Here is an 18955-nt window from a genome sequence, read left to right as displayed (position 1 = left end):
TCCCGTTAAGGAAGGCAATCTTGACATCCATCCGCCAGATTTCATAGTCATGAAAGGCAGCTATGGCGAGCAATATCCTAATAGATTTAATCTTAGATACCGGTGAAAAAGTCTCATCATAGTCAACCCCTGGGGTTTGAGTGAAACCTTTTGCAACCAGTCGAGCCTTGAATGTATGCACATTCCCATCCATGTATGTCTTCTTCTTGAAGATCCATTTGCATCTAACTGTCTTACGACCTGGTGCACTATCAACCAAATTCCAGACTTGGTTGTCATACATGGACTTAATTTCGCTGTCCATTGCCTCTTTCCACTTGGAAGCCTCTGGGCCTGCCATTGCTTCCTTATAAGTGACTGGTTCATCTAAGTTTACTAGTGTTCTGTCACTTATGAATGTGTCACCATCTGAAGTAATATGAAAACCATACAACTCAGGTGGCACACTCACCCTAGTGGATCTTCGAAGAGGTAATGATTTATCAACTGGTTCAACATGAACTGTTTCCTCTGGTTGAGTGCTAGTGTCATCAAGGTTCCTTCATTGGTTGACTCTTGGATTTCTTCAAGGTCAATGGTACTCCCACTGTCCTCTTTGAATATGAGCTCTCTTTCTAGAAAGACTCCTCTTCGAGCTACAAACACCACGTTTTCACTAGGTCTGTAGAACAAATATCCAAAAGACTACTTTGGGTAACCAATGAAAACACATTTCTCACTTCTAGCTGCTAACTTGTCGTGAGTCTCTCATCTTACAAAAGCTTCACAACCCCCATACTTTAATATGTGCTAACGAGGGAACTTTCCCTGTCCACATTTCGTGAAGGTGTTTTGGCAACCTTCTTTGTAGGGACAAGATTGAGGATATGGGCGGCTGTCTCTAAGGCATACCGCTAGAAGTGAATAGGCACGACTCATCATAGAACGAACCATGTCTAACAAGGTTCGATTATGCCTCTCGGCTACACCATTTAACTGTGGTGTCCTAGGAGGAGTCAATTGTGAGACTATCCCACATTCTTTTAGATAGTCATTGAACTCGGTACTAAGATACTCCCGGCCTCTATCGGATCTAAGTATCTTTATCTTTCTGCCCAATTGATTTTCGACTTCATGTTTAAACTCTTTGAACTTTTCAAAGGTTTCTGACTTATGTTTGATCAGGTAGATGTAATCATATCTGCTATAATCGTCAGTGAAAGTCACATAGAATGGATTAGCATCCCTTGTGGTTGATTTGAAGGGCCCACACACATCTGTGTGTATGAGATCCAACAGACCTTCACCTCTTTCACAAGACCCTGTGAATGGTGATTTTGTCATCTTTCCCAAAAGACAAGACTCACACATATCATCTAATTTTAGGTCAAACGATTCCAACACTCCATCCTTTTGGAGTTGGGCTATGTGTTTCATGTTAATGTGTCCAAGACGATAATGCCACAAGCATGCCTTGTCTACACTATTAGACAAGTCAATATTAAGTACACTATTCCTAAGCTATCAACACAAGTCACTGTTTCATACAGACCATCACAAGGTAAAGCTTCAAACACAAAAACAACATTCTTATAAACAGAAATTGAACCATTCAAATCATTAAAAGAATATTTAAAACCTTGTCTGAACAATGCATGAAATGAAATAATGTTTCTCGTCATCTCAGACGAATAGCAACAATTTATCAAATCTAATCTAACATCATTACTAAGAAAAAGTTGATAAACTCCGATCTTGGTTACTGGTGAAGACTTCTTGTTTCCCATGATCAAGTTTATCCTACCTCACTCTATCTCATCACTTTCCCTTAGCCCCTGCAAATCAGAACAGATGTGAAAACCACATCCTGTATCAAGGACCCATGAACGAGGAGATAATGAGTTATTAGAAGAAATAGTGTAAATACCTGCCGAGGATGGCTTCACTTTGCCATCTTTGATGTCCTGCAAATATTGTGGGCAGGTTCTCTTCCAATGCCCTTTTTGATTGCAGTAAAAGCAAACAGCTTCCTTTGGATCAGAGACATGGGGAATGGAAGCACTGGGCTTGGCTTTCGGGCCATTGCTAGACGACCCTACTTGTACCTTTGCCTTCCAGTTTTGCTTGGGAGGACCTTTCCTCTTTTTCCCCTTTCCCTGTCCAATAGCTAGAACAGGAGCACTTGCAAGAGTGGAGGCTATACTCTTACCCTTCATTCCTGCTTCAGCAGTCTGCAACAAGTTATGCAATTGGGCCAATGTCTGCTCAGTGTTGTTCAAATGGTAAGATAAGATAAACTGACCATAACAATCAAGCAATGAGTTCAAGACCATGTCAATGGCAAATTCCTCATCAAAATGAATGTTGAGCTTGACCAAACACTCTATGTAGCGTTGCATTCTTTGCACATGAGATACAACCAATTCCCCCTCTTTCATCTTGCAAGCCATGAGTGACTTGACTACTTTAAACTTTTCTTGACGAGCTCGCTTATGGTACTTTTCCATAAGGTCCTTGTTCATCTCAAAAGGCCAGTATTCCTCATAGTACCTTTGCAGTTTTGGGGACATGGTTGCGACCATGATGCATGCCACTTTGGTAGCATCATCATAGTGCTTCTTGTAGGCAGCATACTCTTCGGGAGTGGCTTTGGACTCATCAAGTTCTTTGAGCTCCTTTTCAAGGACATACACTTTGTCCTCGAATCTAAGCGCCATCTTGATGTTGCGCATCCAATCGTTATAGTTTGAGCCATCCATAACGACTTTGGAGCAGATGTTTAGTAGAGAGAAGTTGTGGATGGAGGATGATAAAGCAGAAGTGTTTCCAGGAGCAGACATCTGAAAAGAAAGATAATTTTAGTTAGATTTCAAGACACCTCAATATAATAACCCAAAGATATCACATCAAGGTTAGGATCCAACTATGACGATTTACATCTTAGAAATGGGATGCCGAGATCCAAGTTCAAATCTCATAAAGGTAAGTGAATGACGATTCACCAATTCCACCATTAGACAAAATAAACGAAGTGAAATTCCTAATTCTTTTGAGATACATTAAAACTATTTAAGTGCATGTTTTAATCTCGGATTATGCTCTACTATTTGTGACTGGGATACGGAGGATCACAAACTAGATGTGAATAACCATGTAAATGTGCTTGGTAACCTTATTGTCTTTATCATTAACTATTGATGTGCCGGTAAACCACACACGCTCCATCAAAATGATAATTATAAGATACCCATTAATACTCTTTATTAGTGCCTTTTAGTGTGTCGGTTAACCACACACGCTCCACTAACGACCAATAAAGCATAATGTGCAATTTCATGGATTAGCATACTTTTCACATTTTTCCTAAAGTAACTAGAGTTGGGATTTTGAAAAATAATGTTCTAGTACTTTCTTTAATAGCATTATACTTTTAATGAGAAGAAGTTGTCCTATCAAATCCGTTTTGCTAACGACCCTCCACTAATCAAGGAAGCGGTGGGTGAGAATGGACACCCATTCAACTACCATTTTATAGGCAGTTTCCTTATACCTCCCTTATAGACTAGCTTCGTGAATGAGGCATACTAGTGATTTGACTGACCATATTCTTATACATATATAATATTAGACTTTTAATTATAATATATATATATATATATATATATATATAAGGTGTGTTTTAAAAAAACATTTTAAAACTCCAAGGGTTAATATAAATTTCGAAATTTAAACTATTAAATTTTAAATTTAAATAAACCAATCAATTAGATTTAATATTTATCTATTAATTAACTTTTAATTAATTTATTAAATCTTGTAAGGATTATTTAATCAAATTAATCAATTAATTTAATCCTAATCCTTATCCCTCTAAATTTCGAAAATTAGGGGTAAAGGATAATTATCCAATTAATCTAATCAAGTAACAATTATCCAAAACAAGAAACCCTAAAAACTTTAGCATATTTCGAAATTTACAAGGGAGGAGGCTAGGGTTTTCAAAACCCTAACCCTAATTTCGATTAGGGTTCTTTGGAAGCTAGGGTTTTCGAAAACCCTTTGATCCAAAACCCTAGAAATCGAAAAAATGGCCTTTAGGGTTTAATAGCTATAAACCCTAATTTGCAATTCAACAATTATAGCAATTTAATTTAAAAAAAACAATGTCTCTGATACCACTGATGGGTTTTAGGTAAAACAAATAAACTAGAAAACAATTCATAAGTTCATATGCAACCTACTTTGGATCTATGTTTTAACTATTGAACATACAACTTTGAATTGCAAAACAAGAACCCTAGAGGAGAGAGGCTATTTTCGAAATCTACAAACTAGGGTTTAGTAATTACATACCTTTCAATTGTTATAGTAAACAATTGATAATTCCCTTGATCTTGATCTAGATCTTCTTGGAAGCTTAGCACCACAAGTGTAATGCCTCTAATGTAATCACACCCAAACTAGCAAGAAGGAAAGTAGAAGAGAGATAGTAGAGGGAGTATGCAAAATTTCGGCCCTTAGGGTTTCTTCAAAAGAAAGAGTGACCAAAATATGAAAGAGGAGACTCCTTATATAGTTGAGGGATCTAGGGTTTAGGGGAAACCCTAGTTATCCTTTGCTTAGGGCCTAAGCAAACCTAAGGGCCTTATCCAAGCCCCTATGGAATAAATTATTAGGGTTTCCCCTAAAGATTTCGTCCACCCTCTTCCAAGGGGGTTCTAGAGCCTTCCACTCAACTATTAGATAATTTCAAACTAGTCCCTGCACCTTATAATTAATTCTTTTAACCCCAAAATTAATTCCAATTAATTTCTGGTTAAATATTAATTAAACATAATGATTTCTAATTAACATATTAATCTTTTAATATATTAATAAATTCATTTATATTAATTTATTAATCTTATAATAAATTAATATCTCTTCTTTCATAATTTCCTTGTCTGGTTGCTAGGTTTAAGGGCAACCCAAAAGGATTGTGTTGCTATCAATTCAAGTACATACCAATTATAGTTATGGGCTTAGACACCTAATCCAACAATGTTATCAACTTCACTACACTCCACCCACTTCCATCTACCATTGAACACACAATGCACACTTAAGCCTTCAAAGACTCTAAATGACGCAAAGCCATGGATTCTGAATTTAATGCTCTCTTACACAATCAAACTTAGGAGCTAGTTCCGCCCACATATCACACTCCAATTGGTTGTAAGTGGGTCTTCCAAATCAAACAAAATCCTAATGGTTCCATTCCCATGTACAAAGCCCGCTTGGTTGACAAAGGTTTTCACCAACAATATGGTAAAGACTACTTTGACACATTCAGTCCCTTCACAAAACCTGTCACCATCCGAACTGTTCTCTCTATTGCCCTATCAAACAATTAGCCCCTACGAAAACTCGATGTCAACAATGCCTTTCTTCAGGGCACTCTCCATGAAGAGGTCTACATGACTCAACCCACCGGTGACATTGATTCCCAATTCCCACATCATATCTGTAAACTAAAAAAATCCATCTATGGTCTTAAGTAAGCCTAGAGCATGGTACACTGAGCTCACAACCTTTCTCACTCAGTTCGGGTTCACCAAATCTTTAGCCGATGCCTCTCTGTTCATTTACAACAATCACAACACCATCTTCTACTTCCTAGTCTATGTGGACGATATAGTCCTCACTGACAATGAGTCCACCTTTTTAACTCACTTCATTTCCGCTCTAAGAACCAAATTCTCCTTAAAAGATCTTGGTCCGCTTCACCACTTTCTCGGTGTTGAAGTCATTCCTACCACCTCCAATATTTTTTTATCTCAGCCTCGTCATATTTATGACATATGGATGGAGCTAAAGATGTTACTACTCCACTCAGTGCCACTGAAACACTTGTCGTAATTGACTCTACTCCTACCATTGATGCTACCCCATACCGCAAACTTGTTGGATCTCTTCAATATCTAGCCTTTACTCGCCCGGACATCTCCTATGCCATAAACAAACTCTTGCAGTACATGCATGCTCCACGCCAATCTTACTGGAAAGGTCTCAAAAGACTTCTTCAGTATATCAAAGGCACAATTCATTATGTCCTTTTCCTCAATCGTAACTCTCCTCTTACACTCACGACCTTCTTTGATTCCGATTGGGGTGGTGTTAACGATGTAGGTAGGTCAACAACTTCTTATATTCTTTGTCTTGGATCTAACATTGTTTCATGGCGATCTACACGTCGAAAGTCAGTATCCCGGTCTTTCACCGAAGCGGAATATAAAGCCTTAGCAAATTCAACGACATAACTCTCTTAGTTAAAGAATCTACTACACGAGTTAGGTATCACAGTCAAAACAACACCTACTTTATTTTGTGAAAACACTAGTGCTACTTATGTTTGTGAAAATCATGTGTATCATTCACACATGAAACATGTAGCTCTTGATTATCATTTTGTACGAGAACAAGTTTCAAGTGGTCATCTACGAGTTCTTCACATTCACTCTCAAGACCAGATAGTTGATATGCTCACCAAGCCATTATCTAGAGCTCTATTTTTGCACAATCGATCCAAGATTGGAGTATCCGATGGATCCTCCATCTTGCGGGGATGTATTAAGGATAACGGATCCACCGAGTCCATTAGCCCATCTTAATTCATTATATCATTATAATCATGTTGTAATTACTTATTCTTCTAAATTTAGTTTAGTTCCTATACTTACTCTTGTAAAAAGTGGAACTCCACAACCTTTGAATACAATCAAGCATTCACAGCATATCAATATATCTCTATATTCTCAACAATTTCAACCATAACAATTCCAAACACAATCATCTCAAGTACCATTATCTCACTCCCAAACTATAAACCTCGACACCGACGACGAACTGGTCCAAGAAACACCACAACCATCTCAAAGAAGGCAACCAAAAGGAAAAGGAAAAGGAAAAAAGTAGTGGCTTGGAATAAAGAAGATGGGGAAGCTTTAGCGAAAGCTTGGGTTTGCATATCGTGTGACTCGAGAAGATGCAACACATAATCCGGAGAAAGTTTTTGGAATCGTGTTTTGGATCACTTTCACGTGCTACTAAGCAGGCAAACGGATCGATCGCACGACGCGATCAACGAAAAATAACATGATCAACGAGCGGCTTGCACAAAGTTTAATGGTATATTTGAGAATCTTAAAAATATGCAGAAAAGTGATTGCAACGACTTCAAAATTTTATCAACCGTGTGCTACCAATTCAAAGTTACCAACAGTGGTAAACCATTTGGCCACCAAAAGTGTGGGAAGTTTGTCGTTAGGATCAAAATGGGTTGTTAATCTGGAGACGTCGCATTCAGACTCGACCACCAACTCCAACAAAAGGCTAAGAACTTCCAAATCGGATGCGAGTTTTGGCCTCAACCTCAATGATGAATTCGACATTACCGAGGTGGAGGGTCCACTGGAAGTCCAACTTCGTCGACCACCGGGAAGAGACAAAGCGAAATAGGCAACATCTTCAAGCGGAAAAGCAACCACAACTAGCAAAGGCGGGCTTGTGGAATCCATAGAAAAAGCTCTACGTTTTATAGAAAAAATACCAATCAACGGAGGAAGTTCGTCGCCGAAAAATAGCTCTTACCGATCTTCAAATCATAAATACAAAGCCCCGATCGGATCTCAACCTGGAAAATCTACCGACATTTCTAAAAATCCAACAACAAGTCCGCGAAAAAATGGAAAACAGGTTCTAATATTTATGTTTTAGTTGATATGTTTTATGTTTTTTAAGTAATTTAGGATAAATAAATAATTTAGTATTTTTTTTAACAAATTGTTGAAATCGTCCCTATGGTTTGGGTAAAATTACACGTTAGGTCCCTAACATTTTTTTGCACTCGGATAATCCCTAACATATTATATTCTTGCGTTTTTCATCCCTAACATATCATATTTTTACGTTTTTCATCTCTTGTAAAGATAAAAAGCCTATATTACCCTATGTATTTTCTTTTTCAGTTTTTTGTTACTAATTTTTATTGATTAATTAAAGTAAATGAATTATAAGTAATTTATAAATAAGTGGATCCACATACTCCACCCCCCGTCTCCCATCCCATTCACCCTCACCTTCCACCTTCGACAACCATCCTCGCAGCACCTATGTTCAAACATGATTCACCTTCGACAGCCACCGCAATTTACACAAAATCAAAAGAAATTAAACCAAAATCAAGCACTAGATCAATTACCACACCCGCCACTCTTTACAAAATCAGAACAAAACAAAATAAGGAATCAATGTATACAAAATCAAAGCCTACAATTAACACTAAACCAAAACCACACATCAATGTTCGATAATAGATCTGAAACTAAACGTCGATGGGAAAATCGAACGAAGGCGATGGTCTCAGCTACGGTTCTAGATTATCAAGGAGAGGGGCAGAGGAAGGAGAGGTGATGGTCTTTCAGGGGAATCCAATAATCTTTGAGAATCCAGAGTAGAGAAAGCGGAGTGAAGAAAGCGGAGTCGAGAGAGAGAGAGAGAGAGAGGGAGAGAGAGATGAGAGAGACGAAGTAGATGGTGGTCCATGGGTTTTCAGTGGGTTCTGGCAAGCGGCGGGTGGCTCTTTGACACAGTGCTCCACCTGCGGCAGTGGAACAAAACACTCGCCCAGGCGACGATGGTTGAGAGATTTAGGTTCGACAAAGGGATGTGCTTCCCGTGGTTGATGTATCCCAGATGATGGCAGCAGTGGTGTAGATTTAGGGTTCCGACAAAAGCTCCAATTATGGAGAAGAACGAGGGATGCGTTTCAGTGAAAGGGAATGAAGGATCTAGGGTAGAAACTTAGGTCTTCTTCCCGAGTTTAATTGAGTTTCATTAAACGAAAGAAAAAAAAGTGAAGGAAGATATGGAGAGAAAAGAAAGGGAGGGAAAGGAAATGATTAACTTTTTCGTGTTCCCGAGTGTGAAGGAAAGGAAAGGAAATGATTATTTAACCGTGTGTTGTTATCCTTATCATTGATTCTCTTCTCTTCAAATCTCTCCAATTTGGGAGGAAGATTAGGAGGGAAGATTTTCCTCTGATTTCCTTTCTTTTCTTCCTAAATCATTCCAAAAAAAAAAACTAGGGAACACGGTGGTTTACTTTTTCTCTCCGATTTCCTCCCTTTCTCTCCACTTCCCCCGTTAAATGAGACTCGGGAACGGAGTGTTAGAGGAGATGAAATAGTTTAGTGGGCCCCACATGTTTTATCAGTTTTTTTAATAATATATATAAATAATAAAAAAAACTTAAAAAAAACAAATGGTAATATAGTCTTTTTAAATGTGTTAGGGACGAAAACGTAACAAAATCATATTACAAGGACGGTCCAAGTACAAAAAAAAGTTAGGGACCAAATACACAATTTTGAACAAACTATAGGGAAGATTTCAGTAATTTGTTCTTTTTTTTTTTGAATGTTTTTTTAAGTATTTTAGGATTTAAATGTGTATGTTTTAAATTAATGTAATGTGTTTTTAATTTAATGTAATTTGTGTTTTATTTGAATTATGTTTTTAATTTAATCTAATAATATAAAAAAAGTTATTGTGGAGCGGTAACAATTTCCAAAGACTAATGGTTTGGTAGTGAGTTTGTAGTGGAGCTGACATGACGTTGAATTGACATCACTTTTTGAGTGGATTGGATATGACCACTCCTCTCAGCCTAAGAGAGATGGACGAGGCCTACGACGGTGGGTACCGAAAGTATCGAAAACGATTACTGCGCCTTTTTTATTTGATTGATTTTATTCAAAGGTTATGACTCGTAATGATTATCAAGATTTGATGTAATGATTATCAAGATTTGTTATAACTATAATTAATAATATAAAAACATCAGCAAAATGATACTTTTAAATGCACTTAACCGAGATAAACTAATTTTTATTAAGGAGATGGTTATATTTAAAACTCAATTCCTCAATATGGACATGGACATGACAAAACCACCAAAACCATTAATCGAGTCATACAAGGAATATTTAACTAGTTAATTTCAAGTATTTCTAGCTAAATCAACAAAACCGTAGAAAAGGCTTCAAAACCTTAAAACCACAAATCTATGAAACATTGTGGATGAAATACATTGAAGATAAGAGGGTTTCATACCTTAGAAGTAGAGGATCGAGAAAATAAAGAGAAAAACTCCAAAAATGTCACGTGCTTATTGCGTGTTGGAACCCGTTGAGAAAGAAAGGGACGTTTGAGGAGCGCATGACGTCAAATGACACCCAAACGCACGTTTTATCATCGAATTGGAAAAGGCGCACAGGGCGTCCTCGTCTCGCGGAACCCAATTTTTCTTTTTGACAGTTTTCGTCCCTAAATTATTCACCTACCCCGTTTAGAGCCAAATTTTTGCCCAAAAAACCTACTCTGTGAGTATATAAGAATTTGACATATCACGCACGATAAGGTAAAGGAAAATATAATGCAAAGTAATCGCCGTATGAAACTCCAAGTCACACTAATCACTTAAGGAAATCATCTAAGGATTTTGGAAAACGGAGAAAGCCATTTTAATTTCATAACACTTTATTTTAAATTGCAGATGTATTTAACTATTAACTATGTTTTTTATTTAGTTAAATATAAAAATAGATTTAATACACTTCATAGAAATTTAAAATAGTAATCTTAAAATTTTTTATAATATACAAATAACTAAGGTTAAAAGGTTTGTCCTAGTATATTATTTTATCGTTTTTTTATTTATTAAAATTTTAGTAACAACTAAAGTTATTTTTTCAAAAGTATAATTTAAACTTAAAATAAGAAAGAAAACATAGTAAGAGAGCTATGTAACATGTATAAAAGATAAAAGATAAGTTAATTGATTAAAAAATAACTTCTCAAAAATTAACCATTGAAAAAAAGTTGTAACAATATAAACAAAAATTGAAGGAACACATATATTTTTTTTAACCGGCAAATGGTTATATTAAAATACTGCAACCCCCACCTAACAAGGAACTAGAAGAGTGACATAAAAACAGTACATATAAGTTTTAAAGCAACACTATGCAATTACAAACATATTAATGGATCAATACTTCATTCTATCCGTTTAAATGTACACCAAACTCTCCTTTGCCTAATCCGGAAAAGACAAGTGATTTTATGTTGTCTGCCACCTTGGTTGGAGCAATACGATGATTCTTAAACAATCGAACACACCTTGATTTCCAAATCCACCATAGAGTGCCATAGAATATGCTAAGAAGTGATTTCCTCATCTTTACAATTCCCCTGCTCTTCTCACTTATTTATGTACCATTTGAACTCCTCCAATTTAATGATCCTACATCGCGAGTTTGGAGTTTTGACTCGGCTACTTTGTGTTTGCGTGCTAATTTGCTTTATGTTCAGACTACTACGTTTAGGGTTTTGGAAACTATGAAGGAAAACAGATATACCAAATGTAATGTCTTTTAAGAGGTTGTCATTATATGTCTTTTAAAAACATAGTTTTTTTTTTTTTTTATAATCAAGGTGTTAGAAGGATTCTTTATAGGATATGTTGGTAGATATTTCTTACTTATGGTTTGTCAATAGACATAGGAAAACAACTATCAAATGGGTTGACACTATGAAAATTTCGATTTTGTTTATTTCTTTGTAATCTCTTTCGTTCCCAATTTTTTAACTTTTAAATTTCAATTCATTTAGTTGTTTGAAAAAAGAAATATCTTTAGAAATTATAGCAGGACTGCTACAATAACCCAAACGATATCTTAAATTTCTTACATATGTTTAAAGGGATAATGACATAAGCCCTTAAATTTAGCAGAAACGTACGGCTTTACCCATTTGTAGATTTTAGGTTCACTAATACCAAATATTTGCAATTTTTTAAATAATTTTACCCTTTTGTGCACGTCTATTATATTAAAGGTCTTACGCTTTGCCAAAATATTTGATTTTACATTTTTTTTTGTTCTGTTTTAAAAAGCCTTAATTTTGGTTTTCTGATTCATTAAACCCTTAAGTTTGATAGAAATATGCAATTTTACCGAGTAAAATCTGCAAAAAGGGTAAAGTTGAAAAAAAATTATGAATATTCGATATTGATGAACCTAAAATCCTGAAAAATATAAATTTATATATTTCTATCAAACTTAAGAACTTTTATGTTATTATCTTTTTTTAAATAAATAATTGCAACCTCAAAATATATCAATACATTTTTCTTAAGATCGTTGAACATGTTCAATATAGAGCTTTTATAATTTAAAATTTTAGACGTTTAAAAATATTTGAAAAAGTAAGTTTCTATGCTTTTAAGAATTTTTAGTTTATAATTTTTATATAGTTTTACGTATTTAAAACTAACAACTATTTAAAAAAAAATACTCATATATAAATAAAAAAAATATAACTTTTATCAAATATTTATTAAATATATAGATATATATAGACAGATAAAGGTTTAGGATTAGACTTTTCTTTTTAAAATATGAAAGTAAAAGCATGAGCTGTATTTTCAAGTCGTCTACGTGATTTGTCATTATATTTTTGTTGTTTTTCAACCCAAATCTTTGACTTTAGTCTTTCCTTTTCCCTTTTTTTATTTTTTAAAAAAATATTTCTTTTAATTTTGTCAAATATCCAACAAGATCTCCGGTTCTCCATTAATTTCCTCCTCCTTTTATTTAAATACTTTCCAATTTTCATTTTTTATTTTGATCGAGTATCTATAAATAAATGCTTACATTATTATTTATTAACATTATTTTAGAACATTAATTAACTAATAAAATATTTCAAATAACTATATAATAATTACAAAGTGCAAAAAATATCTGTCTGTTTGACTTTAAACGTACATCCTTCATTAATGAAGGGTCATTTTCAATACACAGGTTGTTGCAGACTTTATTTTTATTGAAGTATCTAGGATTTTAGTAACACACCCAATATTAAATTTAGATTAAGGTCATACAAAAGAGCTATAACATTGGTTACAAAACACTTATTAAGAGTTATGTTTGGAAGTAACTAAAAAGACTTTACGAAGCTAGAAACTTTTTCAGTAATATAATATAGCATAACAATTAGTTAATAACTTTAAAATAAAGTTAAAGAAAAGGGTAAATCTTTTTGTAGAAAGCCGAAAAAAATAAATTGTAAATACAGATGGGGAATTATTATTTAATGCATTCTCATTTCCACCAGCGGTTCCTCTCTCTCTCTCTCTCTCTCTCTCTCTCTCTGCATTAAACCTTGACTGGGTTCTCTCTCTCTCTAGAAAAGAGCCACCATCATCGAGCTAGCCCACTAGAAAAGAATGAAAACAAACTCACCTCTTTCAATACCAAACAACCCATTTCTCAAAGTCAATTTAATACTTCTCTCGATCTGTGTTGCCTTTTAATGTTATCTCCTTTTTCTTAACTCTTCAAATTTCAAAAACGGTGCCAGATTGAAACCCTTGTTCACAATTTCGTCATTTCTGCTGCCTCTTTCCGTCTTGCTTGGTATGTGACGCAATCCGGAGTGAGAAAAATAATGAGTTTGGAACTCAGATCAAGGAATCTCCATTTCTCAAATGGGATATCTCGATAAGCCCTGAAATTTTACCAAATTGTGCACCTTTTTTCGTGTTCTTCTTCGGTGTTTCTGTGTTTCAGTTTATATATAATCCGAGATGGTTGCTGTATCGGAGGTATGGGTACTTGTGATTATACTTCTTGTGTTTTCTCTTCAAAGTCAGGTTCTTGTGATTTCACAGAATGTGACATGCAATTCCGATGACCTGAGAGGATTACGGGGTTTCATGAGCGGATTGGAATCGCCAATTGTCGGGTGGTGGCCTACGAATTCGTCGTCTTTTCCCTCTTTTAATTGCTGCAACTGGGTAGGCATCACTTGCAATTCCTCTTCTGGTAGGATTGTTGCATTAGAACTCCAAAAGAAAAGATTAACTGGTAATTTCTCCGATTCGCTTTCTAATTTAGATCAGCTTCAAACCCTTAATCTTTCACGCAATTTCCTTAAAGGCCCTCTTCCAATTTCCATTTTTCATCTTTCCCATTTGAAAGTGCTTGATTTGAGTTGTAATCGGTTCAATGGGGTTTTACCGGTTAACGTCAATCTGCCTGCACTTGAAGAATTAGACATATCTGATAATACCTTCAGGGGTTTCCTCCCTTCTGGTTTATGTGTCAACTCCACCGGAATTCGTGTTCTTAGATTTGCTGTGAATTACTTCAGCGGAACTATTCCGCTTGAATTCGAGAATTGCACTTTCCTTCAACATCTGTGCGTGGCTTCCAATCTTCTTTCAGGGGATATACCGGAGTTCTTACTCAGATTACCAAGATTGCGGGAATTAGCTCTTCAGGATAACAGGTTCATCGCCATCAACGGAATCGGTAATTCCTTCAGTCATCTGGTTCGTTTGGATATTTCATCCAACAGGCTCTCAGGAAGTATACCCGATTTCTTCCGTAGCTTTCCAAATTTAAGTTATTTCTCAGCCCATTCCAACAATCTGTCCGGAGGAATTCCCCCATCGTTGTCAAATTCACAGTCAATTTCTTCCCTCAGTTTGAGAAACAATTCTTTAAATGGTTTAATCGATTTCAACTGTTCCTTGATGGTTAATCTTACCTCACTTGATCTGGGCACAAATCACTTTTCGGGTACAATACCTGATAACCTTGCATCTTGCCAAAACTTAAAAGCTTTAAATCTCGCCAGGAACAGACTCATAGGCCAAGTCCCAGAAACTTTCAAGAATTTTCCTTCTCTTTCTTACCTTTCACTTTCTAATTGTAGTCTCACTAACCTCTCAAACTCTCTCAAAGTCCTCCAACACCTCCCAAATCTGACCGTTTTGGTTCTCACCATGAACTTCCATACCGAAGAGCTCCCACCTGATGATCATCTACAGTTCAAAGCACTCAAAGCTCTTGTAATCGCCAATTGCAGGCTCACAGGTAGCATTCCGCCATGGCTGAACGGTTTATCACAGTTGCAGTTACTGGATTTGTCATGGAACCACTTGACGGGTTCAATTCCGGCTTCTTTGGGTGATTTTAGGTCTCTTTTTTACTTGGATTTATCAAACAATTCCTTGTCGGGAGAGATTCCCAAAAGTCTAGCGCAATTACAGAGCCTGATTTCACGAGATATTTCATTAGAAGAACCCTCACCGGATTTCCCGTTCTTCAAAAGAAGAAACATGAGCTCTAGAGGATCAGCGGTGCAGTACAATCAGATCATGAGCTTTCCACCGTCAATTGACCTAAGCAGCAACCTCCTCTCCGGCGAAATACCCCCTGAATTTGGCAACTTGAAAAAACTTCACGTTTTGGATCTGAAACAGAACCATTTATCAGGTAGGATTCCGAGTTCTTTATCAGGGATGAGAATGGTGGAGACGCTTGATTTGTCATACAATAATCTCACCGGAACAATCCCTCCATCTTTGGTGAATCTAAGTTTTTTATCCAAATTCAGTGTCGCTCACAATAATCTCAGGGGTTTTGTCCCTAATGGAGGTCAATTTTTAACGTTTACAAACTCAAGCTTTGAGGGAAATCCCGGTTTATGTGGGGATGGGCGTGGAGTTTACACCTGTAACACTAGAAGACTCCCTGTATCATCGATTAGAAAATCAAAGAAAAATATCGGGAAAATTGTTGGTATGGCTATTGGGATTTGTTTCGGGACATTATTTCTTCTCGCTCTGATGTTCATGGTGGTTGTTCGTGTAACCAGTCGACAAGAAGTCGACCCAGAAAGAGACGAAGAAGATGAAGACGATGATGGAAACAAAAACTTGGAAGAATCAAAACTAGTTCTATTCCACAACAACAAATCAATGTCAATCGACGATCTTCTGAAATCAACCAACTCTTTCGATCAATCAAACATAATCGGATGTGGCGGTTTCGGTCTCGTATTCAAAGCCACACTTCCCGATAACCGGAAAGTCGCCATTAAACGTCTCTCCGGCGACTGTGGTCAAGTTGATCGCGAGTTTCAGGCGGAAGTGGAAACCCTCTCGAGAGCACAACACCCGAATCTTGTCCTCCTTCAAGGCTATTGCAAACACAAAAACGAAAGACTTCTTATATACTCATTCATGGAAAACGGAAGCTTAGACTATTGGCTACATGAAAAACCAGATGGCCGATCAATTCTTGACTGGAACACTCGCCGGAAAATAGCTCAGGGAGCCATTAGAGGCCTGGCGTATCTCCACCAATCTTGTGATCCCCATATCCTTCATCGTGATATTAAATCAAGCAACATTCTTCTAGATGAAGATTTTGAAGCCCATTTAGCTGATTTTGGTCTTGCAAGATTGATTCTACCTTATGATACTCATGTAACGACTGATCTTGTTGGGACATTGGGATACATTCCACCTGAATATGGTCAAGCTTCTGTTGCGTCTTACAAAGGAGATGTTTATAGTTTTGGGGTTGTTCTTTTGGAGCTTTTGACAGGGAAGAGACCCATGGATATGTGTAAGCCTAAAGGGAGTAGAGATTTGATTTCATGGGTGATGCAAATGAAGATGGAAAAAAGGGAGAGTGAAGTGATTGATTCGTTTATTTTTAATAAAGATCAAGATAAGGAGATGTTATTGGCTCTTGAGATTGCATGTGTTTGTTTAAATGAATCACCGAAGTTAAGGCCTTCGACTCAGGAGTTGCTTTCTTGGCTCGATAATCTTCAACTCAAAACACAGTAATTACATAATATGTTGGGGTGTAAATATCATATACATTTGAATTCAAGTAAAGTTTTAAAGATTTTCATTTTATTTTTTTTTTTATTTTTTATTATTGAGTATTGTTTGTTTGTTATTTGTGTCGATTTCTGTTTTTGGGTTGTGGAATTTGATCTCTAGTGGTGGCGGGTTCATTAAAAGGTACGATTTTTCTTGCAAATGTGATTCCAAAGGTGGCGGGTCAACGTAAACACCCTGGTTTGGCGGAAATTAAAGTCAAACTTTTGACCAGAAAAGTCACATGCATCTTTCAAATGTATACCTTCATCCACACGACTAAAGTACAATATTAATGGTTTTATATCGTCCATAAAAATACCACCGATTTAGGCCATCTACATTGATTGAATGTCAACTTGCAAGGCTATCCGATATGACTAAATTTGGATAAATAGCTATTATAATATAGTTACTTTTTAACAAGATGCAAAAGTAGAACATCGTCTTTGTAAGTTTGAAAATTTCAAATATATAAGGAAGTTTTGACTTTCATTGTTTTCAACTTTGTTTAGTAGAACATCATCTTTGTAATTTTGAAAATTTCAAATCTATAAGGAAGTTTTGAGTTTCATTATTATCAACTTTGTTTTGCTTTTCTGTTTCCCTTATTTTCTTACCTAAGGGTCACTTATCATCAATCTTCTTTCTTGCTACTCATTTGTAATTTTGAAAATTTCAAACCATGAGGAAGTTTCCACTTTCATGTGTTTTCAACTTTGTCGTTGTTTGTCTATTTCTCTCTTATTTTCTTCCTTAAATCACTTGTCGTACTTCTCTCCTTTCTTGCTACATTTTAAGCATTTCTTTTTCCTTTTTATAGTTCTTTTTCTTTGTCGGTTGAAAAAATATGAATTTATATCATTTTAATGGATATATAATACGGACAATAAATTCGAAATTGATTACGAATAAGAATTTGGTAACTCAACACCTTTGCACTCATTGTAGTTCAAACCTTTCAGATTTTGAAGAATCTTTTATCAAAAAATATAGTTTGGAAACTTTTTTTTTTTTTTTGACAAAAACCAAAATTCAAAAGATAAATTTTAAACTAGTCTGGATTTTTTTTTTTAACTATTTACGAAGTTTGCAAGAAATATAAGATTATTTTGTTGTCTATTTATGGAAATAGTGATTTTGCTCAATCTACTCCTTTCATTTATAAATTAATTAATTTATATTTATAATTACAGTGTATTTATTAAATTAAATTAAAATTTAATTCACTTAAACTATATTATAATTACTAGGTGTGAGACCCGTGTATTACACGAGTTTATTAGAAATAAAAATTTAATAACAATATATAAATATGAAATATTTTATAATGTAATACTTTACATAACAAAATGTAATCTTCTGAAAATTTGCAAAAGAAATTAAATCTTTTGAAGTATTAATGAGAATTTATTACCAAATTAATAGGATGGTTTTATTTCCTTATAAAACCCATTATAATTTTATGGAATTTTATTTTAAGAAAATGGAAATCCCTTAAAAATGACAAGTGGAAAATAAAATTTCTAAAATTCTTACAAAATGACAAGTGTCAAAATGAAGGAGAAAATAACATGTGACAAAAAAAACCTTCATTTATTAAAGAGGATGATGAACTACACAACAAGATATCATCTTGTCCATCGATCTTCCCCCTTTTTAACAACCGCTTGTTTGATCCTACTATAAGTGATTGAATAGAATAATTTGCAGCAATTATTTGGTTCCTATCTAATATCTATTTGTATTATAGTAAACTAGGTGTCATACCCATGTATTATATGGGTTTATTAAAAAAAAAAATTAAATTATAAAATTTTAACAATTTGAAAATTTTGAATTTATAAGAAAAATGACAAAATTTTTGAATTATTAAAATTAATGAGACTTTATACCAATTATAATAAAATAAAATTTATACAAATTATAAGATGATATATTTTACGTATTTATTTGAATCAGCGATTATAATTTTATATATAACTAAAAAATATCTTTTAGTTAATAAGTTATTTAAAATTATTAATTAATAGTTTTGAGTTTTAACTTAGAAAGTTTAATCAATTTTCTAACCGTGGTTCTCACGGGTTATAAACTAGTACCTTATATATATTACCTTACATATTAAATATGGAATTTTAATTTAATAAAATGAAAAATACAATAAAATAAAGTGAAAAATAAAAAATT

The 18955-nt window shown here is 34.9% G+C and overlaps 1 protein-coding gene across 1 annotated transcript; it reads left to right on the top strand.

Moving 5' to 3' along the window:
• The first annotated feature begins 13219 nt into the window (after positions 1 to 13219).
• On the top strand, positions 13220 to 16801 carry PSKR1 (phytosulfokin receptor 1). The gene has a single exon (XM_078983408.1). It carries the CDS (start codon positions 13670 to 13672, stop codon positions 16727 to 16729), a length of 3060 nt encoding a protein of 1019 aa, XP_078839534.1. The 5' UTR covers positions 13220 to 13669; the 3' UTR covers positions 16730 to 16801.
• Positions 16802 to 18955: the final 2154 nt, after the last annotated feature.

The sequence above is a fragment of the Lactuca saligna genome, chromosome 3 (assembly GCF_052625555.1).
Source record: "Lactuca saligna cultivar CGN05327 chromosome 3, ASM5262555v1, whole genome shotgun sequence".
Taxonomy (NCBI): domain Eukaryota; kingdom Viridiplantae; phylum Streptophyta; class Magnoliopsida; order Asterales; family Asteraceae; genus Lactuca; species Lactuca saligna.
Note: the sequence above shows the minus strand (reverse complement) of the source record. Positions and strands in the feature narration are given on the sequence as shown.

Coding starts and splice junctions, on each gene's coding strand:
- PSKR1 (XM_078983408.1), top strand. CDS start 13,670: ATGGTTGCTGTATCGGAGGTATGGGTACTTGTGATTATACTTCTTGTG.